This window comes from Labrus mixtus, chromosome 21, assembly GCF_963584025.1.
Source record: "Labrus mixtus chromosome 21, fLabMix1.1, whole genome shotgun sequence".
NCBI classification, from domain to species: Eukaryota; Metazoa; Chordata; class Actinopteri; order Labriformes; family Labridae; genus Labrus; species Labrus mixtus.
The window spans coordinates 10,802,280-10,813,757 of NC_083632.1; the positions used below are offsets into that span (position 1 = coordinate 10,802,280).

The 11,478-nt window shown below is 39.1% G+C and overlaps 1 protein-coding gene across 2 annotated transcripts; it reads right to left on the reverse strand.

Moving 5' to 3' along the window:
- Window positions 1-940: 940 nt before the first annotated feature.
- Window positions 941-10,710, reverse strand: cep55l (centrosomal protein 55 like). Of its 2 annotated transcripts, none has more exons than XM_061028069.1 (12): window positions 10,587-10,710; window positions 9,900-10,126; window positions 9,695-9,802; window positions 8,695-8,850; window positions 6,074-6,127; window positions 5,534-5,660; window positions 4,991-5,127; window positions 4,564-4,757; window positions 4,194-4,317; window positions 3,796-3,867; window positions 3,289-3,414; window positions 941-3,070 (listed from the first exon to the last, which is right to left on the reverse strand). In XM_061028069.1, exons 2-12 carry the CDS (start codon window positions 10,086-10,088, stop codon window positions 2,858-2,860), a joined length of 1,500 nt encoding a protein of 499 aa, XP_060884052.1. In that variant the 5' UTR covers window positions 10,089-10,126; window positions 10,587-10,710; the 3' UTR covers window positions 941-2,857. The 2 variants fall into 2 exon arrangements, with proteins under 2 accessions (XP_060884052.1, XP_060884051.1); XM_061028068.1 differs by having other exon boundaries at window positions 4,991-5,136.
- Window positions 10,711-11,478: the final 768 nt, after the last annotated feature.

Sequence of the window (11,478 nt, forward strand, 5' to 3'; positions counted from 1 at the left end):
ATCTGAATGGACAAGAAGTATTCCATGAGGGCGGGTATAGAGCAAGACAAAACATGGCACTTTTAGGTGTGTATCACTTCACCTCAACAGAGTCTTTGTCTAGATTGATCTAGTTTGTGAACAACACAATTCTCGACAGATTCTTATTCAGCACGTCACATAATAGATGGAAACATTTTGATAATTGGGCCCTATTCAAAGTAGGTGTAGTGAGGTAACATGTACATAGATGCAAAAAAAATGAGTGCAAGAAAATGTGGATGTGTTGCTCAGTTACAGTTAAGTCGAGGAACTAGTTGTGTTGGTGGAGCCAAACAATTGATGAATTATACATACATATATATATATATATATATATAAATATGTTGTTAAAAGGCAAAACAAAATTCAAGATTGTGCTTTTGATCTGAACATCAGCAGGTCTTTCATAGACACAAGGCTACAGCCGTGACACTTCTTCTGATACAGAGGTTAATATCAAGGGCTTTTTTTACTTTCATCTTTTCGAATCACAGACTCTAATTTGTTACAAAGGATTACACAGATCAGATAAAGGTTTTTTTTTCTTCCCCCCCTTTCTTTTCTCTCTGTAGATTAAGCTTAAAAATCAATTATAGGATAAAACAGCAGTGTGTTACATCAGTCTGATAGTGAATGTAATACACTAATGATGATTATCAGTTGACAATAAGTACAGTTCAGAGAGAAACGCAAAGCCCAGTCACGCTAAGCTCGACAGTACAGACCTCTTATCTGTCAAACTGAAGAGTATGCAATGACAGATATTCTTAGAAGTTGGAGTAAAATAGATCAACGTGGTAACAGTACTAAAAGTGAATGATATAGGTTCAGTATGAAATGTATTTCAACATTATATTTTACTAATGAGAAAATCTTAATGTAAAAACACAAATGAGTGAAGACAGATGGGAGCGTTGCATTGGAAGGAGATTCTCATCTTTATTGCACATTTTTGTACAGTACAGTGCAAGGCAAAGCAACTCTGGAGCCCACGATTACAATGAAATAAAGTCAACTATAAAACACAGCAAAAATAGATTCTGAGATCCCATTTTATAAAAGATACACATCCTCAGTTCAAACAAAACAGCGCCCTTAAAATATGCCAGTGTAGCAGTGTCCGTCTGTCTTTAAGTCTATCAAGTCACATTACCGAGGCTGCAGGAATAAAGGCACCTTCACTAATCCCTCTACCTTAAATAGTTTAGTACAAGGAATTAACTCATGCAATCTCATTCCAGCCTCAGAGGGCTGCAGGCTTGAAAAGTCAAGGTGTAGACAGAAGTGAGCTTCACTTACACAGCGGGAGAATACATGAATGACCTGGCACCATGTGACCAACTAAGCTCCCTGCTGCAAAAAAAGAAAAGCTAAAGGTCTGGTTAAGTTTAGGCAAATCAAGAGTGTGCAGTTCAGGTTGGAGACAGATCTTGGTCATTGTTACACTCAACGTTGATCAGCGAGGATTGCCTGACTGTTTGAACACAAACTGATTGTTGCTGCTCAGAGGTTCTTATTCTCTGTATAATTCAAACAATCCAAATGTGACGCCAATATTTAAACCGATATGCAGTTTTATTGATTACTGGAACTCACTGTGGAGGAACACTTTCAAACATTTCTGGCTGCTTTGTAAACTTTTATACAAATAAAATACAATGTACTCCCCAGATGCAGAAAAATAAAACCTTTAATTATTTGAAAAATAATATCTTACTTTTAAGGACAACCCAAATATAAATAAGTTCATCAAGTACACACTACAGTATTTCAACAAGAGCTTCATCAAAGGAAAACAAAACAAATACAATGCCCCCCCCAAAAAAGATACAAAAAATATATTAAAAAGTCCACAAAGAAAGGAAGGTAATTGTATAGTTTGGTAAATGTCAATCTTTGGCCCGATGGTTATAGAACTGGAGTTTTCTGGTTTTTTGTTTGTTTTTTTACTGTCGTACTGAATACGAAGCAGTTTCAGACATAAAACATTTAGGAGTGTCCCTTCATCCCCCTTGAATAAATAAATGTTTAAATATCACGTCTGTGTTACCTAAGAAAAAGGTTATTCTAGCTCAAGAGAACAAGATTAAACGGGGATACACCTCCACCCATCACGTTTATGTAATCAGTCGTGTTCAGAAGCTGCACTCACGGTAAGTCGCTTTGTCAGACGAGTTAAAACGTTTTGTTTTTTTTAAATCCTTGAACGACCTTTGTTGTTTTTAACACAGCTTTTTGTGGAATCAGTGTTGGCATTGAAAGCGGAACAAATCAAATAATCTCAAATTAAGAGCTTCATTTCTCTAAATGGTTCTTTGTGATGCAGTCGTGTTGTTCCACAGCTCGCGAAAAAAAAGAAGTGAAGTTAACATTTTACAAAGGATGCACAAACTCATCGGTATCAGCCCTGTTGGCAGAGAAGAAGTCACCTGTCGGACAAACTCGGATTTGTTTTTCTGGGAAAGATCAGCAACATTTAAAAACACACCCAATCTCATCTCTCATTTGAAAAACAGACACGAAGAATAACAAAAAACCCATCCACGTTGGAAAAGGGAGTTAGAGATTTGTCATTTTAAACCTCAGTATGGTCTCTGATTTTCACAATCAGTGCATCTCTACTTTTCACCCATGGTCAAATACTAGATTCTACCGTTACCAGATAACCAAACAGTCATCTTTTTTTTTTTTTTATCACTTTTTATTTAAAATGTAGAGGCCTGGAGGAGTTTTAAACAAGTGGAGGTATCAAATATCGTGGATATCGTGGATATCTTGCTAACCTTCATGGTAGAGATGGGGTCCACACACTCACGCAGGGAATAAACATCTGGACTCAGGCTAAGCAGAAGTCAATGTGTGCCAGCAGCTCCCTGTGGCGGCTGGTGGGATAGTGGGCCCGACACTTGGGGCACTCCAGGAAACTCTCATCCAGGAGGTTTATGATTTTAGAGGGAGATGTCGGACCGGGCGAGACGTCAAGAGTCAGACGATCAAACTCCAGGCTGTTGTAAGAGCTGGGCTCCGAAAAACGGGCGTTTGTGTGTTTCTGAAACAAATTAGAGGACTTTTAGTGTTTTTACATTTAGTCTAAATGAGATAATAAGACATGAAAATAAGAAAAAGCTTTAAAGTAATAATCTCTGAAGACAAACAAGGCGCTCAGGAGAGGTTACCCAGTGGTGTGTGTCTCACTGACCGAGCTGAGCCCGTGTTTCTGAAAGACTTCATAATGAACATGTGGTTATGATCAGCAGTAACACTCACAGCAGACTCCAGTTTGGCAATCTGATCTCGGGCCTTGCGGAGCTCCTTCAGAACCTTATGTAACTGGTGCTGCATGCTCTGACGATCAATCTTTTCATTCTCAAAGTCCTTGGCAGAGAGCTGGATCTTGGGAGGGGGGAGAAATATATGAGCAGGAAAGAGCCAAGAATTCACTGCCTTAAGATTGCACAAGTGGGATCAGTATGAATTTCTACACTTATGAGAAATGAATACGTCTCCTGTCACACTTTGAAAAATAAATACATGATAAGATTGCTATTTTTGGCATCTCCTTTTAGTAATAAAACATGTTTATGTAATAACGCTTCAATTTATTCTTAATAAGGCTGAGCTGATTGACCTTCGTAAGCATTTATTTGTGTAATAATGTGGTTGAACCCTGGAATTCAGGGAATGCATGTTGTTTTCCACTGTTCCCAATGGATGAAGATTTTGATACTGAATATGTTTTATTTGTTGTGAAAGGTGGACTATTGTTTTTGTTACCTGTTGCTCCAGAGCTGCAATCCTCCTCTGTTCTTCAGTTTGGCTCAGTAGAGACTTCTGTAACATATTAACCTGCAGAAAAAGGGGAAATTTAACAGTAACTTTATGTACATTTTCAATATTTGTAGCATGCTAACTGTTGCGTCACACCACAGCATTATTCCAACAATAACAAGGACAGAGCAATACAATATACAAACTATATTCAAAAACACACACTTAAAAACAAAAGATTAAACAGCGCCAACATTTGAAAAAACATGTAGTTATTTTAAATGGATTATATTACCTATCCTTTAAATACAGGCTGCTTTTGATGGATGGGTTTCATTCATAAAATAATCAGATACTAGTCCAGAGTAACGACAGGTCACATGACAGTGACTGTTGAGCGTTACCTGTTGCAGAAGTTCAGCAGATCTCTTCCTCTCCTCCTCCAGTCGGAAGTTCATACTCTCCAGCTCGGATATCATCCTGTCCTCTCGCTCAGTCGACACCTTTCTCTCCTCACACGCTTCATGTCTAAGGGTAATGTTTATGTAGCCCGCAGAAATAAATATTATTAAGAATATGTTTTAAATCCTGTTAACTGTTGTTAATAATAATAATAAAGACAGATTTTTTACTGTGTTTCTCAAACTAGCATTCAATGTCAATCGACATTTTGGCAAGAATTATGGACTAATCCAATCATAGGAGCATGATTTTTCACACCAGCTGTACCTTTTAACATAGACCCTCATTATGATTGGTTCCCACTTGCTTTACCTGTTGCTGAGCCGCTCGGCCTGCAGCTGTATCTTGGCCTCCTCCAGCTCTTGGCTCTTCTCGTTGTACGTCCTCAGAAAGGATGACAGCTCGCTGCTCTTGTCCTCATACCTCCTCTGCAGTCTGCATGTCTCCTCCCGGAGCCTGGTGACCTGCTCCTTCTGAGACTGCAGCTCCGCCTGAGCATTCGACGTCTGCAGAGTCAGGGGAAGTTCAACCTTTTAAAAACAGTGAATTCTGTCGCCAGTTCCTTCCACTAGAGTTCCTCAAATTAATTATAAAAGATGCCTGCATGCAAGGAGTTCTGAAATGCGAGGCCATAAGTGGTGTTGCAAGCTGATTCAGTCCGACTTTGTGGTCGCAATAAATGAGTGCATCTCTTCATTTTTTTCGAACAGGGACAGATATGATTTAAAGCAGCTTTTACCTGTGTCCTCTGCACATCCAGCTCCTGTTTGGTTTTAATGACCAAATCTTTTTGGCTGTCCAGGTCTTTCTGTACGCCCAAAAGCAACTGCTCATAGTGGCTCTTCAGTTGAGTTTCCTTTTCGGGACCTGCTGAGTCTAAAGGAGCTGATAGAAGAAGTGTTAGCTGCAGATACACGTCAACAGTTTTGAATCTTTTTTTAAATAAAAGTTTGCCATTAAATAATAATAAAAAAAAAATCTGTAGTCAATGCTGCCAGTGTAGCTAATTATTATTATTTTTTAAATCATGAATAATTCATTCTCGTGTGATAAGTCTTCTTCTCCTTTTCCACTCAAAGCCTGCCACCTTTTAATCTTTAATGTGCCAACAAAACCACAACATCCGATTCAAACTCAAAAGTTCCCCCTTTACACACTTTTGTATGCATCAGAGCACAAAGTGTTAAAAAGGTTCATTGTGATTTTGTTAACATTTCATGCTCTGGGCATACAACTGCCGGATGTCATATGTAGCTTATTCAACTCCTCCTACGTTTCCCACCATCTGAAGGGGCCTTTTGTTTGGCTTGTAGCTGCTGCTCCAGATCTTTTACGCGAGCGAGGACGGACTGAACGTAGGCCTCTCTCTGCCGGTCGTACATCAGCCACTGCTGGTTCTTCTCCAGAGCCTGGAGGTGAGACGAACACTTTTTATACAGACAAACTGTATTCACTTAGAAAGAAAAACTTTTTAGGGAACAAACGCTTGGAGTGGTGACGAGCCTTTTTCTAATCAAAACTAAGCGGAAAGAGAAACTGCTTTCATGCGTACAACATATTTCAAATGTTTTCTTCTACCCCAAAGAGACCCCATGTGTCCTTTCTTCACACAGACTAATGAGATTGCCTTGAAAGTGAGTGTTTTGAAAATATCGATTGACGAGCTTCAGGGAATTTTTTTTTTTAATCCCTCCAGCCCTGAACGGAGTGTAATCGAATGAACAGCTTGCTAGAAAAACCTTTTCCAATTACCTGATAATATCCTCCATAATGACAACATGTCACGCAGTAAAATAAACAGTAAATCATTGACCACACTCACGTCTTTTAGTTGATCTTGTACCAAAGCCACGTCTGCAGGAGGTACCTGTCCATTCTGAGGAGAAAGCATAAAACATACTCAAATCACTAAATTAGAAGAAGAAGAAAGGGGTCACAGTGCCTTCTTCAGATTTGAGGAACGATTCTTTCACAGAAGCGACTTTAAAGAAAGATTTAGAGGGGGAAAAAAAAACTGAAGCGAACTGAATTCAACACAATTCAGGATTATAACACATCCATCCAAAACAGATGAGGCTGATCTAGAATAAAATGGTAACTGGTGAATGGACTTAAGCTTTTATAGTGCTTTTCTGGTGTTCTGACTACTCAAAGCTCGTTAAAACCGCAGGTCAAACCTACCCATTCACACATTGATGGCAGTGGCTGCTATCTACCAACTGAGCCACAGCTGCTCCTGGGTATTAACAGGGAGGTTTGCCAAAGGCTAAGAATCAGACATCATTCTTGTTTGAATTATTTATCCTCTTAATTCTATACCATGCAGCAAAGAACACTGCAGCAAGTGATCAATATAGACTGCTTCTTCAGAGCAACAGATCCTTGACAGACACCCATTCCTAGAAGACAGTCCATCTTCTCATAACTGTCCCCTTGATCCCCCCAAAGTCTGATCCCCGCCAACGTCTGAGCTGGAGCAAACCTGAAGCAGTCTTGTCACAACAGTAAGAATCTAACGGATCATCTCTGCTCTTAAGCTCCAACACCTCCAGACAAGCATCATTAGCTTGTCAACTTTTTCCACATGGATTTTAAAGCGCATCCCATAAGCTAAGCCTGCTAATAGCTGTTGTGAATCCAAGTCTGAGGGAAAGGAAAGGGGTTGGTGGGGTCAGGTTTCAGGAGGTCAAATGATTTCTAGTAATGGGAAAAGGACCTAATCAAAAAGCTTGTAGAAAGTGTTCCTGGAAATTAGCATTAAGAGGCAGAAGATAAAGAAATGTGAGCTAAAAGACAGGACAATTAAAGGAGGAATATATTTCTTCAAGTACCAAGTTTTCCAAAACATTATTCATGCATTCTGTGCAAAATGTCTACTACGGACTCCTGTTACACTCATGGTTGGAGAAGCTCCAGCAGTGAATGCATCAAGGGCAACACATAGGTTAAAAAGATTTTTTGACAGTTTGTAAACATAAATGGAAAAAAAGGCCTAGAGCTTTTTTGGTAGGTTCTGATATCATACACACAGAAAATTCTTTTTAATGTAAATGCTCTGTAAAGATAAGCCCTGTACATGCACTGGTGAACATTTCTACATGAGATAGTAGTAAAGCAGAGGACATTTCTCCGAGGAGGAATATCAGGGAAAAGTGGTGATTTTTTTTTTTTTTTTTAATCTATACTTTAAATGATGTTTGACTACTTTGGGCTCCCAGAAGCCCAGAGATATGTATGTGATCTTAGAGTGTTAGCTCTGAGTCTTCAACTCTCCGAACTCCTGATGTGTTTTCTTGTGATTTTGAAGCCAAGGAGAATCCTGATGACTGCTCTCTCGGAGTGAAGTGCGAGGCCTGCTGTGCTGAAAGCATCAAAGGGGCCGACTGAGAGTCTGTGCTGCGTTTTGATACCGAACGAAAGGCGGCAATTGTGAGAGAACTATGGGTTTACTAAAGACTCTTGATGTGATGATTTTAATGATCTGTAATGATGTAAGCCTATAGACAAAGTGTGACTAGAAAGTTTGTATTCAATCTTTTACAACACTTCTGTTACTGATGTGTTAAACTCAATTTGCTATGTCTCGATTCTAATCATGTATTTCTTCTGTCTTCCAATATAACACATCAGTGAGCCTGCTTTAGAGAGGTTATGTCAGCAGCTGGGGAATACAATCAGAGGTCCCACAATGCCACCCAGTGGACAGCAGAGTAACTACAGGTTCATTTTCCAAACACGGTTCCTGTCATGCAGCATGAGTCTCAGGTAAAAAAAAAAAAAACCCAAAAAAACACCACACACATTCAGTTGAAACAAAATAAACCTGTTGAAATGTACATGACTAAAATCTTGGGGTTGTTTACATAAACAGGGTCTGAGTTGATCAAAAACTCAACCAGGGGCTGATGTCTGAACAAAGAATGACTTGTACTTTGTAAATTAAATTCAGACTTTTGCAGTGCTGGCGCTCAATTTAATTAATCACTAAAATGAAATGTTGCATGTCTAAAGCAGCCAAAAATATGTCTACTGCTTCAGAACTATTGATATGCAGTAAAAATAAAATAAGTATTGGCGAGAGGGGATATTAAAATGGAAGAAAAGGAGAAGCAAGGGAAACATCGGGTTTGCAGAATTTAATCGTACTCCATGGATGAATGATGAGTTAATAAATAAAGGATGAATTATTTAACCAACTTTGCTTATCAGGGATTTTATGAAATTGTTACCTTTTCTACAAGAATCTATTGAACATACTTTTCCACCACCAAATCTTTGCATTTTGTATCCATCAGCCTGAAATAGAACCATTTATAATATCCCAGGGCTAGTGATCAATAATTTCCCCCAAAAAGAAAATGAGACACGTGGAAGAGGAGACGTATTCCTTTCTAACTAAAATGAACATGAAGATGTGTATAAAGGCTTTAAGTTGGTACCTACCACAACCTGTGTTTCCAGAGTTTGGCACCTGGTAGAAACAGTGACCAGCTGGTTTTTCAGGTTCTCTGTCTCCTGTGACAAGTTCTGGAACAACATGTCTCTCTGCTCAGCCTCCTTCCTCCGTTGCTCCAGCTGGGCCTGCAGTGATGCTACCACCTGAAATGCACAACAAACTATAAAACAACTTGTGTTGATGTTTCCTGAGGATATTTTCTCTCCTCTAAGGAATTATCTGCTTCCTACAAAAAAACACACACACACACACACACACACACACGGCTGAGAGTCTAACTTTGCCTTCCAAGCAGCTCTAGTTGTAGCCTTTTGTTAAAGAAAGTTAATGAAGAAGAAACACAAATGTAATTATATCAAAACAGCATTTGCACAAGCTGATGTTCATTTACCACTGTGCTGTTCCAAGTTTGAGCCTGATGCCATTCTGGCCGACTAAAATTAGAAACAATTCCTGCAACAGTGGCAGAGATTTCACCAGGATGAGAGATGATAACGTCAAACAGATAGCATCAATTTCTCCAGCAGTGTCAAAGTGAAAGGGCATGAATGCTAATGCATGCACAGACACACTACAGAGGAAAATAGATTGCTTCACAAATATAAACTGAACAACCACACATCATGTGTTAGTATGCAGTTCTGGCTGGCTGTCTAAACTTCACTTAGCTGAGCTGCTGTCAGAATGGGACAGAACCCCCACCGCCACCCCATTTTTATGACAGCTCAGAACTCAAGTGCGATTTATTCCTTCCTGACAGATGTCTTCTGCCAGCAATAAATGTGCCACCAACAAAAAAACCAAGAGTGCAAATATTCCCTACTAGCAAAAGACAAAACAATAGGTGTATCTTGTTACTCCACATCAGGCTGCCATGTTTTTTTTTTTTGCATATCCATAAGGACTTCAGATGTATTTATCTTTATCAGTTTACACTACATTTGAATTTTAACCGTGTATATGCAGAAATGTGTCATGTGTGCATACCTCTCCTCCTCTAGCAGTAAGCTGCTGTCTCAGTGTTTCTAGGTCCTGCTCTTTGACATGCAACTGCTGGTTGTTTCTCTCTCTCAGTGTCTCAAGGGAAAGAATCCTCTGGAAAAAAAAAAAAATCCATTAACAAACAATGTTAAAACAACCTAAACACTGACAGAGCTGCAGGAAACTGACAAAAAAGATGCACTTCCGTTACCTCAAGCAGCTTGCTTTTGTCTGAGTCAGGTGGTTTGATGTGTCGCTTGGCCATTTCATCGACTTTCTTTTTGAGGTGAGCATTCTCCCTCCTGACTTTGTCCAGCTCCGCCTCGGCTTTAGAGGCCGAGCTGCTCGATTTGAAACCCAACTTGGTGACAAAGTTGTCTTTGGCACCTTTAGATGTCATGGCTGCTTTTGTGGGTGTTCACCAAATGCCACAGATTTCTGCAGGAGAAAGACAAGACATTTATACAGACTAATTAACAAGATGCTCAGAATTTAAATGCAGTACGTATTTGGTTTATACATAAAGTTCACAAAAATCATAAAGTTCAAAACACTAAACCCTCATGAAACGTTCAAGCTGAGATATTCTGGGGCACACCTGCTTTTGAATCTCAATGTTAATCACAGAAGTCAACGAATTCCCATTTATATAAATAAACATTTTACATGATTCACTCGTATATTCAAGAGACATTTTAAATAATGGGTTAATTTAACGATATTTCACAAAGAAATATATGAAACCAATCAATACGATAAATCAATAAAGACTGACAGTTCTTGAACGTTACAAACATTCTTCATTTGAAAAACGTCGTAGTTCAGAGCTCTCTTCTTGAACAATATTTGAAAAACAAACACTTCTGAAACACATTAACCCAAATAATTTGACACTTACACAAGAAGCGGAGTGAAGCTACCTCCTGAAACTAGTCTGTCTGCGGCAACAACAGGACCGTTTTCCTTGCCAGACGCTTTCGTTTCCTCAAGTTTGAATTGCAGCGCGTTGACGTCATTTCCGTAACGTGGTGGTGGGGGTACGTATGTGTGTGTGCTCCGGGGTGTCTGAACCACAACATGTTGGGTGGTGCAGTACAGAATACAATATAATTATCAAAGTTCCCTGCAGAGATACAGAAAATACTAACATGATTTAATATCTTTAATGTTTGATAAGAAATTACGTTTTTTTTTCTTCCAGAGATGGCCTTGTGAATGATTGCACAATGATTGTCTGGACGCCGGTCTACCCTTTGCACTAAATGAAGCGAACAGTCACAGCAGCCCTACACTGCCCACTCTTTAACATGTTTGACGTAGGCCTACAATCAATCAAGACTTTTATGAATCGCCAAAACTCATGTCACAACAGTGTAACATAGAATGTCCTCCTCCTAATTAATCTTTACAAATACAATTTTATTGTAATGTAGCCACCATGAAACAATTTTGGTGCAAGAATACATTTCCTGTTTGGTTGCAACCTGCGAGGTGAACTGTCATCTGAGATTGTGGCTGCAGATATACCATCTGTTATTTTTAAATATTTGGTTCTGAAACTGGGGTATCATGGAAAGAATATGTTTCAATGCTTATCATTGTGTAAAGCTTTTTTGTTTTAAGTTTTTTTATTTTTTATTTTTTTTGGGGGGGGGGGGGGGGGGGGGCAGAGTAACCTATTGCATTAAGATTTAGTATTTCTGAGTTCTACCTCTGTTTTCAGCTAGACTTTTAACTTCCTGTAGGTGTATCGATGTGTTTTAGACACTAGCTTATGTGTGTGTGTGTAA

Coding starts and splice junctions, on each gene's coding strand:
- cep55l (XM_061028068.1), bottom strand. CDS start 10,088: ATGACATCTAAAGGTGCCAAAGACAACTTTGTCACCAAGTTGGGTTTC. Junction 4,758..4,990: donor TGGATGTGCAGAGGACACAG/GTAAAAGCTGCT, acceptor CTGACTCTGCAG/ACGTCGAATGCTCAGGCGGA. Junction 4,318..4,563: donor GCCGAGCGGCTCAGCAACAG/GTAAAGCAAGTG, acceptor CATTACCCTTAG/ACATGAAGCGTGTGAGGAGA.